The 24,312-nt window shown below is 47.4% G+C and overlaps 1 protein-coding gene across 1 annotated transcript in view; it reads left to right on the top strand.

The window, feature by feature from the left end:
• Positions 1-24,312, top strand: part of BACE2 (beta-secretase 2) — an 86,502-nt gene that overhangs the window by 14,932 nt on the left and 47,258 nt on the right. Inside the window, exon 2 of the mRNA XM_029215526.1 lies at positions 18,859-18,947. Within this exon, the coding sequence (XP_029071359.1) occupies positions 18,859-18,947 (89 nt within the window). The remainder of the gene's footprint in view (positions 1-18,858; positions 18,948-24,312) is intronic.

The following is a 24,312-nucleotide window of genomic DNA, read 5'->3' as shown; positions in this document are numbered from 1 at the left end:
TTGTAATACCAAACGATTGGAAACAACCCAGATGCTCATGGGAAGGGGACTGGGGGTGTGAACCATGGCACATCTGTCCCATGGAATGTGAGGCAGCTGCAAAGAAACGAGGATGCTCTTTAAAAGCTTCAAGTGAGGACAGCAAGGTGGAGAAAAGAGAGGACAGTGTGCATCTAAGAAAGTGGATCCAGCGCATGCAGGTGCCTCTCTCTCGAGATTGTCCAGGGCAGAAGTCTCCAGCATTGAGCAGATTCTGCAGCCGTATGAGCACAGCCTCTGTTCCCGCACACACTCCTCTTCTTCCAGAGGCCGCCGTAGTTTTCAGGCTTCAGCACATCATTGGTCTGGTTTGTTTTTAAAGACAAGACCTCTGAAGCTGAGTTACATGCCTTTATTTCCCAGAAAGCCACAGTTCCAGATTTGCTGGCTTTTATTGCGACTCTAAGTGGCCGTCAGCAGCATGCTGCTTCATAAGTATTGAAAAAAAATAACAAATATAGTTAAAACATGTCCTTAAGGTGATATTTTATTTTATTTTTTTATTTTATTATTATTTTTTTTTGCAGTACGTGGGCCTCTCACTGTTGCGGCCCCTCCCGTTGTGGAGCACAGGCTCCAGATGCGCAGGCTCAGCGGCCATGGCTCACGGGCCCAGCCTCTCCGCGGCATGTGGGATCTTCCCGGACCGGGGCACGAACCCGTGTCCCCTGCGTCGGCAGGCGGACTCTCAACCACTGCGCCACCAGGGAAGCCCTATTTTTTAAAATACTTTTAAAAATTTTTTTTGTTTATTCTTTTTTTTTTTTTTTTTTGGCTGTGTTGTGTCTTTGTTGCTGCAAGAGGGCTTTCTGTAGTTGAGGCGAGCAGGGGCTACTCTTCATTGCTGTGTGCGGTCTTCTCACTGTGGTGGCTTCTCTTGTTGTGGAGCTTGGGCTCTAGTCGCATGGGCTTCAGTAGTTGTGGCTCGCAGGCTCAGCAGTTGTGGCTCGTGGGCTCTAGAGCACACGTTCAGTAGTTGTGGCACACAGACTTAGTTGCTCCGGGGCATGTGGGATCTTCCCGGACTAGGGCTCGAACACATGTACCCTGCATTGGCAGGTGTATTCTTAACCACGGTGCCACCAGGGAAGTCCTTAAGGCGATATTTTAACCCTGAGCTGGAAACAGCTTTTCAACAGAAACTCCTGCTATGGAGAGTCTTTTGAAGATGATATCTTTAAATGTCTCCATCATGATTTGGTTTCTACTACCAAATATGATGTAAGTTTGCTACCTATAAAAATAGTTTTGAACCCTTGACCTGGAAACTGAATTTTCTACCTGGGTAAAAATCTTCCAGAGAATTTCAGCTGTTTAAGAAAAATAACAACCTACAGATAAGTTGTACCTTATGGTTGGTTTGCTGGAGCTACTTATTGACATTTGGGAAGAGGAAAGGTTACCATCCACTGTCCCCATTTTACAGATGAGTAAGCAGAGGCGCAGACAGACAGTCACAGTGTTGAGGCAACACACTGCATGAGGCCAGAGCCAGGATTTCAAAATGAGTGAGCTGGTCCCAGACCGTGTGCTCTGAACCACTTCACCAAGCTGCCTCTTAGCACATAAGTTATGGATAGACACACATATAGGGGTTGAATACTCAGATATATTTTCCTTGATGGGGCAGTTTATGCAAAAATTTCACTAGTCTGTGAGAATTCAGGAGCCTTGTAAGGGACGGTGGACCTGGTTGATTCAAGAGAAACTGCCCATGGCTGAAGTGAGCCAATGTGTCCGGTCCTCAGGCCAGTTCTTGGGAAAGCACAGATGCTCAGAAAATAGCCATTCATTTGTTCACTCGCCAGTCTGTCCCTGACACTTGGCCTTCTGGAGAATGGACCGGCCGCCTTCTTTAATAAGCTCCTCCGCCAGAGCAGTCCCAGAATAGAATCAGACAATTGAAAGCTTTATCTAAACCATAAATATCAACTCGCAGCGGTGGTTGCCAGGCGGTGCCTGGGTGCGCATACTTACCCCTCTTTCCAACTAGCCTGTAGGAGTTACACCCCTTCGGTTTTAGCAGTGCCCACTTTTTCACGAGACGGTCTCAGAAGTCAGGGCGGCATCTGCTCCCCTTTTTCCGCCTGTGTGTGTCGGGGGGAGGTGGGTTGGCTTCCAGTGGAAAGCAGAGGCCGGAGGAGGCCAGTGGGGAGCAAGGCGCTGGAGACGCCTCTGTGGGTGCTGGAGGCCCTGCCGAGCACACAGCAGGAGGCATCTGAGCTGGGTGCCCGGATGAAAGCGGCATCGCCCAGGCACTCGAGTAGGGAGTTTTCCTGGGACGGCCCTTCTGTCCTCCATCAGGGTGGCCAGCTTCCGTAACTGGACCGCTCAAGCTCCCTTCTCTTCTGGCTTGGGATTTGGCTCCTGACCCGCCTTCAAGCCAGGATGGGAAGGTTCCCATGGCTGCTGTTGGGTCCCGTGCAGGCCCGTGCTGACCCTCGCCCCTGCCCCCCACTCCACGAGGGCCCTGCATCCAGCCTCCTCCCATGGAGCCTGGAGCAGTATCCCCTCTCCTGCTGGGCTCTGGTGGTGAGGACATCAGGGCAGCTGGTGATGATGACGGTGAGAGTGACACTTGTTTATGAGTCTGTCCTAATCTGTTGAGCCTTTGTATTCAGGCCTCAGTTTATTTGGTTTGGACAGCTTATTTGAATAGACTGAGATGCACACACTCAGCCAAGTGTCCAATCCGTCTTCACCGCCATCTCCTCCTACCCTGGATCTGGACATCAGTGTTCCCATGCCCACAGGGTCTCGGATTGAAACTGCGTCGTCTGCAGGGTCTCGGGGCCTCACCCCCACACTGTGCTGGCCTGGCCCCTGTTATGAGCTGAACTGTGTCCCCAAGATCCATACATTGAAGCCCTGACCCCCAGCAACCTCAGAACGTGACTGCATTTGGAGATACAGGGCCTCTGAAGAGTAATAAAATGAGGCTGTCAGGGTGGCCCTAATCCCATCTGACTGGTGTCCTTTCAAAAAGAAGAGATGAGGGTACACAGAGAGACACTGGGGAGCCCGTGCACAGAGGGATGAGCGCGTGAAGGGGCAGCAAGAGGGCTGACGTCTGCAAGCCAAGGAGAGGGGCTGCAGGAGAAATCAGCCCAGCTGACACCTTGATCTTGGACTTCCAGCCTCCAGGACTGGGAGAAGATGAATTTCTGTTGTTTCAGCTCCCAAGCCTGTAGTATTTTGTTCTGGGCGTCCCAGCAAACTAACACCTCCTGCTTATGTGGAGCTCCTGGTGGGGGCGGAATGCATCTGGCCGTTCCAGCTGGCCCCTGACCCCTCACTCAGATTCCACAGGTTTCCAGTGTCCCAGGTCCCCCCCACCCTTCCCATCCCAACATCTTGGATCATTTTATGTTGGCAGGAATGAGAAGGGGAGGACCTCCCGGGCTAGAATCGTCCCTGTGCTGCAAGATCCCATCTGGACCATAAAAAATACTTGTCCTATGAAGTCTTTTGTTCTTCAGTAAATGAACGTTAATATGACAGAAACACACTGAACACCCACTGTGTGTCGGGCACTGTTCAGCTCTCTTCTTGCGCTGAAGGCAGACCTACGAGAAACACATTTCACAGAATTAAGTTTATTTGTTTTTCACAAATCGAGACACATCCACTCGGGGCAAAATCGTGCCATTCGGGTGAATCAGAAAATTGTCGCTTCTTTTATAGCCAGTTATCCAAAGGCTAAGACCATCTCGCTGCCTGTCCTTCGGAGCGCTTGAAACCAAAAGGATTGAGATGTTTTGTACAAAACCTGGCACTTAAGCGTCTGAGGCTTTCAGCTGTGACTCTGATGGTCTCATCTCCATCTGGGCAGTTCATTGATCTCCAAACCTGGCAGCCTCCTCCAGGGAGAGAAGATTTAAGACTGCGCAGCTCAAATCTCCCTTTTGTCCAGAAACCAAGAGGTGTGGCGGGCGCACTCGTTAGGCACACATTAATAGTAGGTGGTAAGGCTGCGAGACTCTTCTTATAAATCAGAGTTCAGGAAGTGGCGTGGGGAAATTTCTTTCCAAAGTCTGCACTCACACTCATTTCTGCAGGAAATCTGTTTTGTCAGTGAAGGAGATACAGTTTGAGGTAATTTTGGTAGTTTCAGACAGTAACCTGTATTTTCCAAACTTGCAAGCCCAGCCTTTTTTAGGATTGTTGTCAAGGATTAAAACTTGATTGTTTTAGAACTTCAGTTGGCTGCTAACAGAGGCCCTGATTGGACAGAGCAGGGTGTACTGGAGCTCTTAAAAAATCTTTATCAAGTTCATATCCCACCTTTGTCCGATGTCGGCTTTTCTATAGTTTTTAATGTATCAGGGAACTGTGAAATCATGTAATACAAGTTTTACTATGAATTATTTTCACAGGTCTTTGTGCTAAGTGGGCAGGTGTGACTGCAATTCAGTGTTTGTTGTGTGTATCGTGGCGTGGGTCATGTTCAGTTGACATGAATGGAAATTGATCTTTAGATGATTGATTAGTGGATTGTTGGAAGTTCCTATGGAGGCTGGATATTAACTTTCAACAGGACCCTGAGAAGCTACCATGGTGGGGAAGGGGCAGGGAGTCAGGTCATATGACCAAGGCTTGGAGGATTCCAGGGAGATATACCTCCTGCCCACCCACCATCCCAGAGGAGGGATGCCATGGGCTCTATGTAGGGCACACTCCACCACCTTCAGATATTCAACAAGCTGCTTCATGGAAGAGGGCGTTGCTGCAGAGGGCAGGCTAGGTCTCCTGGGAAGCCGTGGGGGCCGTGAACTATTTAGCTGACTGGAAACTCCCTGAGGACAGGCACCGAGTCCCTCTTGCTACCCCTTCATCCCAGGATGGAGTATCATGCCTGGCACAGGGTAGGGCCTTAAAAAAATATTTGCTGAATTAAACTGAGCAAGGAAGAGCATTCCAGAATGAATACCCTGAACCTGTGACAAGTTAGGGCATAAGGTAATGAGCTTCCCATCTCTGAGGCATCCGGCAGAAACCTGACCACCTGTCAGGGTGGTTCTAGACAGCAGTGCTACGTTACGGGGAGGCTGGACCATATCAGTGGTCCCCATACCTGGCTGATAATTAGTCATCTTGTTAAGTGCTTGAACTCCAGGCTTCATTCTCTGGATTGGAGAGTCTGTATGTTTTTTTAATTCCTGGAGTGATTCCAGTGGACAAAACAATGACCCCCTAAGGTTCATTTCAATTCTTCAATTTTTGTGTTCCGTAATATCTAATCTCGTGGCTGAGTTTGGTTATTGTTTTGTTAAGGCGGTTACTATAATTCACAAGTGACTAAACACATTCAATAAATATTTGATGTGCACTGAATACTTGCCTGGCCCTCTTCTAGGCACAGAGGCTACAGCAGTGAGACATGGTAACAAGAAATCCTGCCGCTTCGAATCTTACAATTTAGTGAGGAAAGACAGACAAATCAAGTGAATGTACTGTATTTGGATGGGGGTAGAGGCTATGAAAAATATTAAACCATGGACAAAGTCATGCTGAGGGTGTGGCTAATTTGTATAGGTTAGCTGGGGAAGGCACCTTTGACTTGGGAGCTGAGACCTAAAGAAAGAGGGAGTGAGGTACGTGGGGAAGGGTGTTGCCGGCAGGAGGAACAGCCAGTGCAAAGGCCCTTCTTGGGAAGAGCGTGTGCTTGTGTTAGGAGGAGCCCCAAGGAGTTTCCAGCGGGCTGTAGGAGAGGGGGTCAGAGAAAAGCGGGGGCTGGGATTGTTGTGGACGAGTGTGACATGGTTTACTAGGTAAACTGGGAGTTTCGTTTTGGAAAAGCCAAATTGAGATGCCTTTTGTAACATCCAAGGTGAGTGGTCCAGGAGCAGCTGAACTGAATCTGGAGTTCAAGCAAGAGGTTCCAGACGGAGATCTAAATTTGAGAGTCACTTGGGCAGAGGAGATGTGTACAGTCTTGAGATTGGATGCAATCCTCGTGGGGTGGGTCTAGACAGAGGAGGTGGGCTCCAAGGATGAGGACTGAGACACCCCAAAACTTAGAGGCTGGGGAGGGGAAGAGGGATCGGCCAGGGCCCTGAGAAGCCACAGAGATGGGAGGAGACTAGAAGATGGTGTGTCCGGAAGCCGAGGGAAACAGAGTCGTGATCAGTGACAAATCCTACAGTGGCCCCAGGGAGGGGGGTTTAAGGGTTGAGTTAGGCACGTGAGGATCGTGGTTGATGTAGGGAAGAGCTCTTCCCACCGGGTGGTGGGTTCCAGTGGGAATAGGAGGAGAGGATTCGCCGTCAACTCTTTGGAGCTGCAGACACGGGTGAGAGTCACAAGGAGCGCAGAGAGATGGGGCTGAGGTGGGAGGAAGATGTGGGGTGAAGAAAGTTGTGTGTCATCTTCCTTAAGATGGGAAATATCACAGTCTGCTTATGAGGTGGGTGTGGTCCCGGTAGAGGAAGGAAAACCTGACGTTGTGGAGGAGAGATGGGGGAGTTGGGGGTGTATTGTCCTAAGTGGTTGATGGGACGTGGGTCCACTGTCCGTGGAAAGGCTGGAATTAGGAAGAGGTGGATCTGTGTCTACTTTTGCAGCATCTGTCATATTTGATGGTGATACCCAAGAGCGGTCACACGTTTGCTAGAGATTTTGCCAAGGTTGATACGTTGCAGTTTTTTTTTTTTTGCTAGGTCTTCGTTTCTCCCACCTCTAAAGTGTTCTGGAAGGTTTCCGTGTGGCTGTTCTATACCCTAATTAGGAAAACATCTGTATTTTGCCGGCATAGACGCAAAAGAGGGATGCATCTGTCATTTCTCTTCTGGGCTAGCATTCTTTCAAAATATCTGGACACCATAAATAATGTGGAGATTTAATGTCTTTCCTGAGAGGAATTTACTTGGAAGGGCTTTAAAAGATCTTTCCAGCAGAGAATGATATCTTTGATCGCCATATGCCTATTAAAATATTTTTTTTCCTCGTGGGTTTAATAAGAAGAAAAAAAACCCAAAACCTTTTAGGAACCTCATAGAAATGTCTGTTTCTTAAATGGCTGAACTGAAATTAGCGAAGGGTAGCAAATCTGAAAACAATGGCATTTTTGTTTTATACATTCCAAGTTTGGGCCTATCAGATCAGTATGCAAAGGGGTTCTGTAAAATGGAGATACCATTTTAGATTTTGAGAAGATGTCGTCCTAAAGGCTAGGTCACAGCATTTGACACAGAGATGCATATGAGGAATCTTAGATTATCAGTCATTACCATTAACATACCCATGTACAGTCATCACTGCTGCTAGAAGGTGTTTGTACCCTTGTGATACTTAGGACTTAAATCACAATTTTTGCTTTCAAAGCACTTCATGATAGTATCGGACGTGTATTTTCACTACACGTACGTGGAGTTTATTTCAAATAAACTCCAAGGGGCTCACCTCGAAAAGCTATTTGGCCAGGTCAGTTTCAGATTCAGTGCAGTTATGATGCAGTCATTTGTATGCTCACATGCAAAATAATATGACTGGCAGTCCATTTCCCTATTAGGAAATTTACTTTTCTAATTCTTTTGTGTTTTACACAGTGTTAAAATCGATTATAGTACCCTGATAAATACCATCATAAGCGGGGGGAGTTTTTTTTCTTTAAGAGTGTTGATTGGAGTGAGAAAGGGCTTAGAAATTAAACTTTTAATTCAGTGGAAAAACCTCAAATAAGTCAACTACAGTTATTTGTGCTTTATTCCTCACCAGTCCTATAGCCAATTCATCAGAGACTGAAACCCATTACAGAAGAGAAGGCTGGTCTTGGGTCTGAATGTTAGGTGATAAATTCCATAAGGGGCCCATATCTTCTGTCTCCATGGCCCCGGCACGTGGTCACCACTCACTAAATATTCACTGAAAAAAAATGAATCTTCCCAAGAAAACTGAAACAGGATTCCGAAGAGATATTTGTACACCTACATTCATCACAGCATTATTTACAGTAGCCAAAGTTGGAAGCAACCCAAGTGTCCATTGATGGATAAATGGACCAAAAAAAAAAAGTGGAATATACATACAACGGAATGTTATTCAACCTTAGAAGGGAAGGAAATTCTGACACCTGCTACAACGTGAATGAAACTTGAGGACATTTTGCAAAGTGAAATAAGCCAGGATAAATACTCGATTCCAGAGGAGTCAAATCTATAGAGACAGAAAGTTGAATGGTGGTTGCCAGGGGCTGGTGGAGTGGGGAATAGAGAATTAGTTTAGTGGGTACAGAGTTTCTTTTTTTCTTTTGATTTTATTTATTTATTTTTGGCCGCACCACGTGGGATGCGGGATCTTAGTTTCCCGACCAGGGATCGGACCCAGGCCCCCTGCAGTGGAAGCGCGGAATCTTAACCACTGGACCATCAGGGAAGTCCCTAGTCGGTACAGAGTTTCTGTTTGAGATGATGCAAAATTCTGGAGATGGATGGTGCTGATGGTTGTACAACAGTGTGAATGTCTTAACTCCGCTGAACTGTACACTTAAAAGTGGTTAAGAGGCTAAATTTCATGTTTTGTGTATTTTACTACAATTTACAAAATGAATCTTGATACCTAGAATAATAGCGAGGAGTAACCATTTTATAGTAAAATAGTAACTTGAAAATCTTGCCCATTGCTGCAGTGAGTATATATCTTTATCTTAATTTTTTTTCACATTTACTGAAAGTTGTAACAATATTTGAATGCTGGGAGCCAGGATGAAGTTAATCCCATGTCTTTTCTTCTGCAAGTTCAGATCTGAAATGGCTTTCCATTCAAAGTTATCAACTCTTGAGCAAAAGGGAAAATTTAGTGAAACTCCAGAAATGTCTTGAGGGTTAAGACATTACGCCTTTGTTGAGAATCTGTTTAAACTCTTCTGAAAAATGTGCAGGAAGAACCGATTTTTAGCTAAAATGATGTCTCCTAAAAACCCAGGAAATGTGTAACGGGTTTTGGAGGGAGCGGCTGTAGTCATCTCTTTGGGGGAGAAAAGGCTGACTTGCCCTCTGTTGATAGCACTTTCCCTATTTAGCCCTTCCCCCCACAATCACCAAAATAAGGAGACAGACCTGCTTTTGTCCTTTTTAATAGTGCTTTCTGAGAGGCAGTTCGGCGTGAGTTTTCCTTTCTGTGGGAAAAAGGATCATGTTTATTGGCGTCAGTGAATGAGGTCCATCCAGCCTTGTGACTCTCATCCGTGTCTGCTTTCATTCTTCAATCGGTGGGATTGCATCCTGCCAGCAGGCAGACTGTGTAAGCTCAGAGACTGAGGGGAACTCTGCAGCCCAGGGAGGTCCCTGGGGCCCTGCCATCCTCCATAGAAAGGGCGCCCCTTGTGTTCTTTCTGCCTCCCTAGCCCACTCCCGAGTTTGCCTGCAAAGAGGGAGGGGCTGGCCAAGCAGGTGGAAGCATCCAGCCTACCTGTCTCTGAATTGCCCCTTGCAAACATCGAGGTGCTTTCTGGCTTCCAGCTCTTACTTCCAGGAGCTTGGTGGACGCGAGGCTGCTTAGAGCATCTCCCCTTGTAGTCCGTGATCCCTGGAGACTGTGCTACCACGTGTAGCCCTTGGCAGACAACCACGTACCTTCTTCAGGTGTGATGGCAGCTACTCTGTGAGCTCTGAGCCCAGAGGTGAAGTGGCTCCGGCTTCTGGCCCTGGCTCTGCTGGACCAGGGGCAGCCCTGGATGCGTGATCACACCCTTGGACTTGAGTACGGATGTTGTCTCTAATTCTCAGCAGCCTGAACGGATGGCTGGAGCCTTGGAATATTAAGGGAAACAAACCGAGGGTCAACTCTCACATGTAAGGATGAGACCCAACGATGGAGACCCCCAGGTGCAGCTTTGTTAGGGCAGCGGCCTTAGAGTATTGTTTTCTTTCTCAAGTGTACGCTAATGCTATTGCTACACCACTGTTAAAAATTGTCCTCAGAGCCCAGGAGTCGCTGCGACTGGGAGACCCTGGAACTCACTAAAACCCCCGGGGAGGGCTTGGACCCTGAGAAAACCCAGGCCGGAGAGAACAGAAACTAGCTGGACTTAAGTCTCTTGCGACAGGGTGGCCTCAGTGGTGTTTGGGCGCCATTCATTCATTCAGCAAGCTTTATTGAGCACTTACTGTGTGCCAGGCACTGTGCTCAGAGCTAGCGACACAAAGACCCCAGGGTGAGCCAGGGAGGTGGAAGGGGAGAGGGGAACATGAACAGTTTTAGAAACATTCTGGAAGTAGAATAGATAGGGCATACCGACTCCATGGTGGGGAAGAAAAGACAGAGTGAGTGAAAGCTGCATCCCTGGCTTTGGGATTAGAGCATTCCCGGATGGATCTCTGCCTGGTTCCGGCCAAGTGCAGGTGCCGCTGACACAGGGCATCCCCAAATGTTTCAGCGCATGGTCACGTCCCTCTCAGCATCACCTGCAGCAGGACCAGCCACGGTGCATGGGGAAAGGATGCTAAACACACAGGGGTGCCAGTTCTGGGGCTTATGCACGTTACTTCTGGGCTGCGTCCATACTAGCTGCAGCGTGGAGACTCGTAGTGAAAGTCTGGTGGGGAGCTGGATGCATGTGATGTTTGGCACAGTGATGTATTTGAGAAGTCAGCCCTGTAGCAAGAGGAAAACAAGTCACACTGCCCCTCTCTGAGGAATTGAAACACCCCAATGTACCAGGCACTGTTCTGGGTGTATCACACATACATGAGGGGCATCTCATGTGCCCCTCAGAGCAACACTCTATCATCTTACCTTACAGGTGAGGACACCAAGTCTCAGAGATAGTAGTTTACTTAAGGTTCCACAGCCAACAGGACTGTCAACTGCAAAAAAAAAAAAAAGCATAACATAAAAGTTGAGAGTTATGTTTTACTTGGCGGACAAAACTGAGGACTTAAGTCCGGGACACAGCATCTCAGATGGCTCTGAGGGACCGCTCTGAAGAGGGAAGGGGGGAGCCGGGATATTTTTGCAGCAGCAAAGACCAGGTAGTCGGAACATCAAAATATTATTGTTAAAGAAAACCAGACATCTCAACTTAACGGATTTAATGCTTTTCTCTGTATGGGAAGATGCAAGAGTCCGGGCTCACTGAAATCATTCCCTTGATGTGCGCCTCAGCTCCCTGGGGCCAGTACTCTGTGCTTTCTCATCCTGAGCGTCCTCAGGGCTCACCATCAAGGAGGCTGTAATGTGATGGCTTGATGGCTGCAACATCCTTTGTTTACCGATATGGCAGGTGATATTCTTCATTCACAGGAGGCTAAGCCAGGGTTCAAATCCAGGTCTAACAGACGCTATAGCTGATAGTTTTCATGCCACTCTGCTTTAGAGAAAGTGCAGGGTGTATCCTGGGACCACAGGTAGAAAGTGAACTTGAAACCAGCATCCCATGAATGGACATAGTTGCAGCACATTTAAGGGCATCAGCTCTGGTGTGTGATAAAATCTCCTCCTCCTACCTTAGAAATCCGGCCTTTCCACTCATCCTAACAGGGATGGGTTGTTTGAAAAGTTAGGAAACTCAATCACAGAGCAGCCCCTCCCTCCAGTAATTGTCCCATCACCCCGGTGACAGGTTTCAGCTGCAGAGGTAGTGACAGCTCCCATGTCCAGAAGGATTCTGATTTCGGGGTGACTTTTAGTCTCCTAGAACAAGGACCGCCACACTTAACCTTCCTACAGCCTACAACCTCTGCAGCCGGCCTCAACCTGCCAAGCCCTAAGCATTCAGTGGAAAACTGCCGTCACGTTCGGATCAGACACAGCCAAGCGGGTGTCCCTTCTCCTTCCAGCATCCTTTTGGCAGTTGAGGTTTCCCAGGAACCAGGGAAGCCATCCACAGGTCTCTGGGCTGTGTTTTTCTAGCAAGAGCCCCATCTGCGAGGAGGAAGCACGTGCACACACACACACACACATGCACACACACAGAGCCTGAAAAGATTGTATAATCAAGCCCCTCGTAGCTAACTTCGGTAACATCTGTTTGTGTTAAGTGGAGCCCTTTGAAAATGATTTTTTTTTCCTTCTCTATAAAAACAACCTTAATTTTAGAACGTGGAGAAATGGCGCATGGCAATTATTTTTGCTTCCTTCAACAAGGCGTGTTGAAGTAAAACGACATTCATTTCCAGAATTGAAGCCCCAAGAGAACCTGATTAACAAGATCAGCACCTACAATCCCATGTCACAACTGTGGGCACACAGCCCTGTGGAGCCAGGCCGCAAAGGACCCCGCTGCTGTGCGTTCTACTTGCTGGCAGACTTCAGCAGATGGGCTGCTAATGTAATTAGGAATCGTTGTGTTAAATGAGCCATTATTGAAATTATCTGCTAATTTTCCTATCTATTAACCTGCTGAAAAAGAGGCAGCGACATCTGAGAGATCTCAGGCTGCTAATCACTAACTAGACGTGGAACCAGTTCTTCTCCTTAATGCCACCTTTTTCCTTATTACAGCAAAATTAGCAAATGGCTTTCTGTGGGGTTATTGCCCAGTGCATCAACCAAGAATTGAGAACGGACAGTGGGAGCCGTGCACAATATGGAGGTTTCCACAGGTGGTGAACCTTGGGGAGGGAGCCCCTCCGACAGATGTCTGGTCTCTCTGGGGCACAGGAGGCAAGGCTTGTGTGAGTCAACCTTCCCTGTTCCTCTCTACCCGGAGGCACTGGTAGGCGCAGGGCAGCAAGGCAGAGGGAGGAGAAGACTAATACAGGGCAGCGCTACGGGGAATCCTGGAGGTGGCGCAGGGCACACTCAGAGCGGTCCGCCCAGGGATCAGGATGTGGGGGCTTCATCCGTCAGTTGTGTATTTGGGGTTCAGGGCTGCGCCCAGCAGTGAGCGTTCATTCCTGGGCACCTCAGGCCTGACATGGATGCTGGAGGGCGTTTTTTTCTTTTTTTTTTTTTGCAGGTATGACTAGGGCTTTACTGGGAATCAGACAGGGCTGGGAAGGAACCACACTGCACCCTGGATGCTGGAAGAGTCCCAGCAGCTGGAGTGAGTGTGGCGCCAGGTGGAGGCACCAACAAACTCCCCCCACCCCATCATCTTTTTCCTACCTCTGGTTAGCCTTGGATAATTAAGAGGAAGCGTGTGATCATATAGCAACTGGGAAGTTAAGTTAGCCACTCTAGCCAATTCTAGAAAAGCTAAATAAAGTATGTGCACAAGTGTATCAGGAATTCGCCCGGTGAATTCTCTCCAGCTTCTTGGCAGGCTTACCTTCTTTATCAGCTTTCCACTCCTAGGTGGAGTTCATGTGTATTTCCTCCCCATCTTATGGACCAGGTGATTATCGAATTCCTATCAAAGGTAGTCATTATGGAGATTGTTCCAAAGACTAAGAAAAAGGGCTTTGCCCTCAAGCAACTTACAGGCTCACTGAGAGGAAACCCGTGCACCTCAGAGAAATGAGAGGCCAATAAAAGACATCAGACAAGGGAGGGGGCCAAAAATCAGGCCACGGCTGTCAGAGGAGAGGAATGGATCAGGGCCGCCACTGAAAGGCCTTTTGGAGGATGTAGGACTCTGCCTGGGTCTCAAAGACAGAACTGTGTGTGGTTTGTAATTAACCTCCGCTCGCTGGCAGAGAGCATGAGAGGTGGCTCATAATTGTATCAAAATAAAAGGAGGAAAATAAAACCCCATAAGATGTGCCATTTTAAAAACAAGTAAGTGGCTTCCCTGGTGGCGCAGTGGTTAAGAATCCGCCTGCCAATGCAGGGGACACGGGTTCGAGCCCTGGTCTGGGAAGGTCCCACATGCCATGGAGCAACTAAGCCACGAGCCACAACTACTGAGCCCGTGTGCCACAACTACTGAAGCCCATGCACCTACAGTAGCCTGTGCTCCGCAACAAGAGAAGCTGCCGCAATGAGAAGCCTGCGCACTGAAACAAAGAGTAGCCCCCGCTCACCGCAACTAGAGAAAACCCGCGCGCAGCAACGAAGAACCAATGCAGCCAAAAATAAAAATAAATAAATTTAAAACAAACAAACAAACAAAAAAACAAGTAAGCTTTGTCTAGGCAGAGCAGGGCATGGCGATATAGAGTCCTGACTGTCCCCTAAAGGAATCTTCCTGGAGAATCTGTTAGCTTCAAATCGCTCCAGAACTGGCCCTGGCCAGAGGTTCCTTGGAGTGTCATGGAGTTTGTGGCAATGGCCGCCGATGACTGACCTCTCTCCCCACCTCCTGCTGGAAGTTGTGTGCTTGATCAGCGCTAGCATTTATTACTCGCTTCATACGACTGAATTTACTCCTCGCAGGCATCCTGTGAAAGAGGTCAGTCGCCCCCTTCCCGCACGAGGGAGCAGAGGAACAGGACAGGAGGACGACGTGGTCTTGGTCCCAGGCCTTGTGTACTCTGTCACTGCCCAGCAAAATGAAGAGCCACAGTGACATGAGGACAGGACTGCCCTCCTGACAGGGAGAAAAATCTGTCCACCATCAAAAGCCGTCCGGTTCCCTCCCAGCAGTAACTTGTGCATAATGGCTGTCCTTGTTTCATGATTATTTTATAAAATTTCATTCTGCAAGTTTGAGTGGGGCTGCTAAAATTGGGGAATATTGTCAAAGAAGCATCCTTCAAAGAAGAAAGTCTTCACTTAGAGGGTAATGGGATTTTCACACCTTGTCTTCTGGAAAAGGTCATCTAAGATCTTTTGCCCTCTCCACATTTTGTGTAGAATTGGTCGGTGCACAATGCAGGTTGCTTTTATAAGTCAATAAACACATTCCGTTTGTCTGGAATGTGCATTTTTCCTATATTTATTTGTTTATTTTTAACATCTTTATTGGAGTATAACTGCTTTACACTGGTGTGTTAGTTTCTGCTGTATAACAAAGTGAATCAGCCATACATATACATACATCCCCATATCTCCTCCCTCTTGAGTCTCCCTCCCACCCTCCCTATCCCACCCCTCTAGGTGGTCACAAAGCACCGAGCTGATCTCCCTGTGCTATGCGGCTGCTTCCCACTAGCTATCTCTTTTACATGTGGTAATCTCCATTCGGTGGAAGTCTCTCGGTCCCCCACTTTTTCATTCATTCAGCAGCTGTTCATTGAGCACCTAGGTCGCCCTGGGCACTGTCCAAGGTGCTGGATGGAGAAAGGCAGGTGAGCCTCACGTGCGCCCCACTCGCATGGGGGTGCCCTGTGCTTGGATGTTCTCTGGAGAAGACAGGCTCCAGTGTGAAAATGATGCACAGTGGGGACCCGCTTCTTCCATAAAAGAGCCCTGAGGTTGGCAAAAAGATGGGAGCAGTGAAAAGCCAGTGACCATCAGAATACAGGACGCTTGCTCCTTGTGGAGACAGATTTTTGTCTGCGTTCCTAAATTCTGGAAGAAATGGCACGTGGGTTCTACAGGAGGCTGCTTAGCATAGGGAAGGAAGCCGGGACTTGCAGCTCTCGGCGGCCTTTCTGCATTTCTTGTTGTAAAGCAGGGATGATGTTTCTTACCCGCTTCTGAATCATTTTCAGTTGCGCTTTGAAAGTGCAAAGCATATCCCGATTTTGTATGTATTTTCAGTGTCCCTTTATGGGGCTGAACGACAGGCTCTGTGGTTAGACTGTTGTGTGTACTTGGAGCTGAACCCAAGGAGACAGGAAGTGATGTTGGAAGTTCCCGGGATAAGGACGCAGCAGAGCATGTGCAGCGAGTGGAGTAGGGGTGAGGCATCCAGAAGGCTTCTGCACCCTGAGCCTTTGCCTGTCAGTGGTTTCAGGGTGGATGCTGCAAAATTTATAGGGCAAGCAACTGTATTTTGTTTTTCCTTTGCAGTTGAGACTAGGACTTGCAAAGGGAAAATCATGGCCCTGGCGCGAGAAGTCAATGTGAGAAAAGTCCGTTTCCAGGTCATCGCACAGAAAAAAGGTGTGGGCAGCTCAGAAACATTACTTGAAGCCCAACTCAGAGCATTTACTGCTCTCTAGAAACCCATTCCTTCCCTGGCTTTGTGGCTGCCTCATTTATCTGGGCCGTCTCTCACCTCAAATCTTATCCTCTAGGAATGGTCGAGGTGGTGACCCACTTGGTCGAGCCGTGACTCCAAATTGAATTTTCTTGAAAGCTGTCTTGTGCTGAAACAGCTGGGGACGAACGCCTGGCAATCAGGAGTCTTCTGTGTAAAATATTGCCATCTATGTTTGGGTGTGACTTTCTGTTTTGTGTCGCCTGCCTCTGCAAGGAGGGAAAACGTGCAGCGTGGCAGAAGTGAGGATGGGAGTGTATAAGAGGACTTGGTTCTGATGTGTGATGCGGAGGCTGTAGGTGGGATTCCACACCCAGGAGAGCAGACTGAAATGTCTGCAGAGAATGGGGCCATTATGCCCGGGACAGCGGTCCTGTGTCTGCTTTGCCTGGGGCTGGTTGTGCAGGAGCATCGTGTGTGGATGTGGAATGCCGGCCTGGGAATCCGCTGTCAGGTGGCCTGGCCTTTCCACAGGCATCCTGCTGGGCTGTTGGGTGCGTGTTTGCCAGTGAGACCCAGGAAAGGCTTGTAAAAACGGCCTGCTTTCATGGCTGCCGTGAGCCTGGAATTCTGGGCTTTTGGGTTTTTTTTCCTTTCTTCGTCATCTCTCTACTACTTTCTCCAGAGCAACTTTAAAAGCTCATCTTGCCTTCAGGAACCTTTTAGATCCAGGACGTCAGATGACACTGAGGACGCAAGGCCATGTGAGTTACATATATTATTAGGTCAGCTTGGACTATGTCTGCTGTGAAGACAGAGTGAGCTTCATTCCAATGATGGGTGAGGCTCCGGCCCTTGCTGATTTCCCATTGTCCATATGTGATATTGTGATTTATATGAAGAAACACATTTATACAAAGAAATATGTATTTGGTCTTTGTCCGAGTTCCTAGCTCAGGGCTTCTGAAACCCTTGGGACTTCCTGGGTGATAAGGGTGATAAAGGTGTCTTTTGTTTCTCATAACAAGTCCCTTCCAACCACACCTGCATCACGTCAGTCAGCTGGCTGTTGGAAAGCCCTGAAGGATGGGGAACCAACCCTGAGAGTAGAGAGTTGCAACTTTCAGCCTCATTTCCAGGGAGGGGAGACGGGTTGGAAGTTGAATCGGTCACCAGTGGCTAATGACTTAATCAGTCATCGCTACAGATGAGGCCTCCATAAAAATCCTGAAGGGCAGGATTAAAACAGAAAATGTGACAGAGGAAGTGATAGGATTAAGAAAAATGTGTATAATTGGATGTAAATGAGATAAACCCATCTCTTAAAAGAATTGAAGTTAAGGAGGTATTTTTAAAAACATGCAGAGGGCTTCCCTGGTGGCGTAGTGGTTGAGAGTCCGCCTGCCGATGCAGGGAGGGGACACGGGTTCGTGCCCCGGTCCGGGAAGATCCCACATGCCGCGGAGCGGCTGGGCCCGTGAGCCATGGCCGCTGAGCCTGCACGTCCGGAGCCTGTGCTCCGCAACGGGAGAGGCCACAGCAGTGAGAGGCCCACGTACTGCAAAAAAAAAAAAAAAAAAAAAACATGCAGAGATTCTGATATGAGTGCCCACTGAAAATCAGAGCATTTAGAAGCAGCAAGAAAGGGAGAACTCTGCCTGGTAGGACTATCTGGCCCAGCCCCATGGACCTGCAGACAGATCTCCACCTAATTTTCCTTGTTACCAACTGTTCAGTGGCACATGCGAGGATTCCTCGGCATCCCCAGTTCCCCTCCTGTAAAATCCAAGTTCATGCAGATTTAGTTGGTGCCCTTGGAATGTTTATGTGAAAATCAGGTGAAACCCAATCCAATCCAGGTTGTGGCTTGGGGGATCGGGCTGTTGAACATCAAATATTTGAATGGAGAACAAGATGATATACTTTTTTAATTGCGTTCTGTCTGAAATCTTTCCGAACATCTCTGTAGTGAGGCCCTGCAACTTTCCTAGTGACTGTGTTCGTAAACGGAATTCAGAGAATTCATTTCCCAAAGTTACGAGGCATAAAGGGGCATTTATCGTCTCTCTATTCAGTGTGAGAAGCCCCAAAACATGGTGAGCAGAAGAAGCTAGACCTTCCTCTCGCTCCCCTGACAAAAACTCCACATGATTCCATTTATATAATGTCCAGGAACCGGTGAACTCAATCCCTGGTAATAGGATTCAGAAAGTGGTTGCCTCTGAGAAACAGGAGGGATTGACCGGAAAGGGGCAGATAGGGACCTTCGGGGAATAAGAGGAATTCCTGTATCTTGGTTTGGGAGAACACCATGCCAGAGCGCACCAGCGGAAAATCCAAGGTCTTCCGTTTTTATTTGTGTGTAAATGCTAACTCATTAAAACTAAAAAAAAAAAAAAAGTGGTACCTCTGACAGGTGTTCCCAGGTGCTATGCAGCAGAGATGAGGGATGCCCAGTGCCAGGACAAGTCTGGGAAAGCATCCTGGACGTGTGGAGGGAGAGGAGGGGGTGAATGAGGATTTCCAAGTGAGATTGGAAAGGCAGGAGGAGGGCTACCCCAGCCAAGTGACAAACCCGGCCAAGAGCCCAGGGTGAGAAAGGGCTCTGCCTGGTTACCAGGTGCCAGCAGCTGAAAAAGGAAAAATCCCACTTATTCCACTGAATTTACCTTCGTTTAAGGTTGAGTGCCTCTCTGAGGCTAAACTGATTCCACCTCGCCCATGCAAGCTTCACGACAGACTGTGTTCAGGGTTCAGTTTTCTAACAGCTTTTTAAAGATATTTCTAATCGATGTAAGTTTTCTCCAAGTAATACATTGTTCTTGGTACTTAATTTTTAAAAGAAGTAGTCAGGAGTGTTGCCTTATTCAAGTAGCCTGATGGTTTCTCTGTTTCTCCTTTAAAAATAAAAGCTGCAGATACTCGTTGACACTGGAAGCAGCAACTTCGCCGTGGCCGGGGCCCCGCATCCCTACGTCGACTCATACTTTGACACGGAGAGGTGAGTGATGGGTCCGTGCCTGTCACGGCCGGGCTTGGGGGCACCACGTGAACACTTCAGAACACACTGGGAGAAAGTCACCAAAACGCTGTTTCATTTTGAGGGAGATATATTCATGTATATATCTGTGTATGTATGTATATATTTGTGTGTACGTGCATACAGTGGTCTGTATATATGTATTTGTGTATGTGGAGGTAACTGTGTGTACGTGCACATGGTGGTGTGTATATTTGTGTGTGGTGTGCAGGTGTGGCACACGTATATGCGTACATGTATACATCCATTCCAGATGAATCCACAGGAGGATTCTCCTAATAACCTTGGTGTGTTCTCATGAGTGCCGCTTTATAGAAACTCAGACAGCAGTTTTGTAGTCAGACCTGAGTTGCAGGGAGGCGACCCTTTGATGTTTGTTGGGCCCCTCTAGTCCTAACTTGGAGGTGCGCCTGAGCAGGGCAGGGGGCATTGGAGGTGAGTGTGAGACTGTTCCGGGCAGCAGCCTGGCGTTGCTTGGAAAGCCACCTTTGCATCGCCCTGAAGATTGGTGGCATGGGTCAAGGTGTGGTTCAATGAAACAATTTCTGTGCCAGGAGGTGTTTCTGATGAGAGGAATCCATGACTCACTTGGAAAGGATGTATTGTGAGCACAAAGCACTCAGGCCTGAGGCTGCAAGCTAGCAGCTGTGGGCAGGGTTGTGAGGAAGTGTGGAACCCAGATAGAAGTCTCTGGAATAAGGCCAGTCTGCGTGTCCAGGCCCTGGGACTCGTGCGTGTCACTGTTCATCTCTGAAGGGGCCCATGGGGTCAGAGTCACTATCCCCCGGGTAACTATTGCTGCCCTAATGCTGTGCACATTTTAATTTCACATCTATTTTTGTGACCCTAGAATTTAAACGAAACAGATAAGGCGAGTAAGCTGACGTGTGGTTTGCTTTTTAGGGTCGTGAGCTGGCATATCACACTTCCCTGCTGCAAATCTTCGTGTCTTTCCTTTTTCACTTTCCCTACCCGCAGTCTTTGGTTCTGGGGAATAAACCCCAACTTCAGTTGGGGGGAAAAAAAGAAAGGAAGGAAACATACGAGGGAAAGTAACAACTGGGAAGGTTCAGCAAAGCCCGGGCAGCATCAATAAGGCAGGAGACGTTATACCGAAGTGCTCATCTCGATTCTGCCCGTGCATCTTGGTCTCCATTTTGATGGCACAAAGAGGTATGGTCTCCTGTGTGTCCAGCTGGAGGCAGTGGTAGTTGGTGCTACATGGGCCCCTGGGGCTACAGTGATAGCTGGTTGGCACCTCCTTCAGGGAATCTGTAGCTTAGTTTATGACTCAGCGTGTTGATAACCTTTAATCACTGAAATTCTGGATGAAACTCCTGGCTTGTGATTGCTTTGTGAAGATTAATATGTGCCCTGAAGTTGTTCCTGTGACCTCAGATGCCTGGAAATTGGGGCAGCGGGTGTGCAGCCAGGGGAAGGAGGTTGACTTTTGATCGCTGGCTGCCCTTTGCCCTTTCCCACTCAAATTGTGGTTTGTCTAAATCCTCTGCCCCAGACAGCCCGCTCCCCTCAACCACTTCATCATGGAACAGAAGTCAGTCCAAACCTCTCATTTTTATTCACGTAGCACAGGAGGTCCAGGAGCCAAGAGACTGGCCCAGGTTCAGTCTTCTAGGACAAGAGGTCCCAAACTTGAGCCCTGGCACCCCCTCTATAGAGTGAGTGCTTTGAAATGCCCTGAACTGAAATGCAAAGGTAGTGGAACTTATCTTCATATGTAATTCTAAACGCACTGATGCAATATGCAGGAGTTTGGGGGTGCGGGGTAAAAGGAGGGAATTCACAGGAAGGTGATGAGTACCTCAATGTGTAAACACCCTGGGTAGGATACACATGAAGTTGGAGGGTGCCTGAGGCTGTGAGCATCACCACAGACACACAGCGCCCAGTGCAGACTGACAAATCGGATTAAAATAGACTCAGACACCCAGAGCAGCTTGGTTTGGTGATGTGAATTTCCCAGATTGGTGAAGAATCTTAGTAAAGTTTCCCCCTGAAAATATCACCTTCCTCAATTTACACAGTAGTTGCATTCCTAGAAAACGCAATGTGTGTTAAACTACGTAAAAGATGTTTATCCTGGTGGCAAGGCAATCCCAGCTCTATGTTTTTTCCACTACAAGGCTCTTCCTAGTCTACACATTCACGCAGTTTCCCCACGCCTACTGGGGGCTCTGCCTGCCGTAGAGACAGAACAGACATCCCTGGAGCTCAGTTACATCTTTAACAGTTTTCCTCCCCAGAGCAATTTTGTTTTCCATCACGCATCTGTGGACACATGATACAATACAGCAACAGTACAGCACAGTATAGCCAAGTTCGGGTCATGTGTGTATCCACTTTATAGATTTAAATGTGTAAATCTAACACCATGGGTGGGTATTTCCTTCCCAGTAAGTGGCACAGCCAGGGGTCAATAAAGGTCAGAGTGTGCTTTCGACCAGGTTACCCTTTTGCTATGCAGATGCAGTTATGGAAATGTACAAGGGTAAATAATAGTCAACGTTACAAATACTGTGTACAGTGTCATTTAATAAGTGTACAGTATTTAATCGATGGTAGACAACTGGCTGTCTTTCTCATTTGCCTTCGACTTTGCTCATTGTTGTGTTGAACCATGGTTCTCTTTCAGCCTTCAGTGGGACACATCCTTCTAAGCTTCCTGCTAGCCAGTTTGGGGTTCAGGTAGCAGATGGCTTTTGTCTTTCCTACTTAAAGGTGGAGCTCCTCTGGCTCTTTCACAAACCTGATTTAATGTGAAGACTCCTGGGAACATGCATAGCTCCCATGATGGCTAGGCCTGCCCTCCTGCTAATCCCACAGAAGAATTCAGGGCTCCCTCCCAGCTTTCTGAGCACTCAAGGTTCTCATCTATTTCTCCCTTCTGAGCAAATAAAGAGAGGCGTAGCAGAACCTGCCAACTTTCAGAAGCCCCAGACTCCCCTGCATTGTCAGCTTCATCCCATTGGCACCTCCATCATTCAGACTTCCACCTGCTTTCCTCATTTGCAAGTATTGTTGAAATTTACTTAATACCTTTAAAACATGACCCATTTTGGACCTCTAGCCCTGGTACTGCCTTTCTTTTAAGGACATCTCTTCTTCAACAGGGCTATCAGGTTTCTTCCTAACTGAATCAAATGTAAAACATCGCATTTCTGAATTTTAGGCAAGTTCTCTTCCTAAACGGCATCCCTACTAACACGTGTGTTTTGTAGGGTAAATACTTGCTTAAATTTATAGTAACCTTTCTTTCCCTCCTTTCCTCTGTTTTTTTCTCCGCGCTTCTCATAGGCTTATGTCAACACAGATTTATTATTATAAAGACATGAACTATAATTTACATAGTAAATTATGTACGATTAATTTGTCTGATGCTTTCGTCTAACTTTAGAGTTGGCCTAAGGTACACCTTCCACCATTGTATTTGATGGAAGCCGAGAGAATGTTCTACGTCCTTTCTCAATTTTTGACAAAGGTTTCTTTTCTGAGATGTAGCTCCCTGCCTTGTGATGTTTCTGTATTTGCTTTGTCCCTCTGATCTCTCTTAGTTATAATAAGGTTTCTGGTTGGGTTTGTCAGCCTCTGATTCAAGTCCCCCAGTCTCTGGATATTCAGGTTTAATGCTTCCTGAAACATGTCCCAGTAATTGGAGATTTGACTTAGGGTACTTTGACAAGATCTCTTTGATTTATGGAATCAGACGTCAGGTTACCATTAGTCATTTGTGTAGCTTTGTCCCACCAGAAGCCCTCATTTCATGTTGGTGAATGTTCCAATGAATTACTATATAGCAAAAAGACTATCATGTATTTTTTTTAGATGTACTTCTTTTTTAGCGAGTAAAATAGCCTCCAGTCAATTGGCTTCATGAGAGAGTCAAAAGACTCATTCCCCCTGACCTTATACTAATCTTTTCAGGAAATTAAGTCTATTTTCATTAAAAAGCTTCCTCCTCCTATACTCCATCTGGGGTGAAGCCCACAGAGTAACTGTGGCAAGAGAGCAATTTCTTTTCCTCAACTGATGCTTGTAAGTAGTAGAATATTGGATACTAGAAAATTACCAGCTAATTTCCTTAAGGAGGCTGAACTGGAGCCTTGAGACCCAATGCCTCATCTTTCCATGTGCTGATGACAGACATTTTTGCCTGATTATTTAGATAATTTCTTGAGCCTGCCCATTGCTTGCCTGTCCAGGAGAGGTCTTGCCATATTGGAGCCCTGAAGCATTTGCCATTGCCCAGGATGTTGATGACGCTCCAGGATGGACGGAAGTCCCTGGGCTGTCAGTGGCCCCGTTTACTCTGATCTGGTCACTTCCAGACTTTAGAAGAGCAAAAAGGGTATCTGGTCACCTGGTCCAGGCCAGCTATCCCCAAAGGTAGACCCAAAACTCTGAAATATGCGGAAGAGCCCCGGGGAAGTCTCTGGGCAGAGTTTTTCAGGAGACTCAGCATTCCCTGGGTGGGGTGGCTTGCGGGAACCAGAGCCGACCCCAGGATTCAACTCTTTTGCATTCTGCCCTTTCACCTTTTCACTGTATGTTCTCTGGGTTTCTTTAAAATAATAAAATGTTCTGTGGTTCTTTTCTGCTCAGTTTGATTGATTTCACTTTTCAGTCCTGCATTCCCTGAACACTCTTATCAGAGGCAGAATGTCCCCTGAATTTGGTTCAAAGTGATTTTATTGCTATGAGTGGACTTTTTCCTGGCTACTCACATCCTTCATGGATGGCTGTTTCTGTGCACCCAGAATTGATACTGCAAAGAAGCAGTCAATCTGGGGTTCGCTCTCCACATAGTTAATTAATATGCAGAACAGTTGAGAGCCAAAGCATTTTAGTGCCCAAGAGATGGGATGTTAGAACATAAAGACGGAGGAATGCACTTTTTAAAAAAGTCTGCTCCTGGAAACTACACATTAATAACCCTCAGAATTGCTTATGGTTCATCTCTGGGGTTTCTACTCTTTGAGGTTTAGTTCGAGGAGCCCAGTGAATACGAGCTAAGAATTACTTTTTTTCTCACATTATCTGGAGCTGTGCTTTCTACAAGGGTAGCTACTAGTCACATGTGGCTACTTAAATTTTTTTTTAACATCTTTATTGGAGTATAATTGCTTTACATTGTTGTGTTAGTTTCTGCTGTATAACAAAGTGAATCAGCTGTACATATACATATATCCCCATATCTCCTCCCTCTTGCGTCTCCCTCCCACCCTCCCTATCCCACCCCCCTAGGTGGTCACAAAGCACCAAGCTGATCTCCCTGTGCCATGCGGCTGCTTCCCACTAGCTATCTATT

The sequence above is a fragment of the Monodon monoceros genome, unplaced genomic scaffold (assembly GCF_005190385.1).
Source record: "Monodon monoceros isolate NGI ecotype Baffin Bay Population unplaced genomic scaffold, NGI_Narwhal_1 Super_Scaffold_11, whole genome shotgun sequence".
NCBI lineage: Eukaryota > Metazoa > Chordata > Mammalia > Artiodactyla > Monodontidae > Monodon > Monodon monoceros.
Note: the sequence above shows the minus strand (reverse complement) of the source record. Positions and strands in the feature narration are given on the sequence as shown.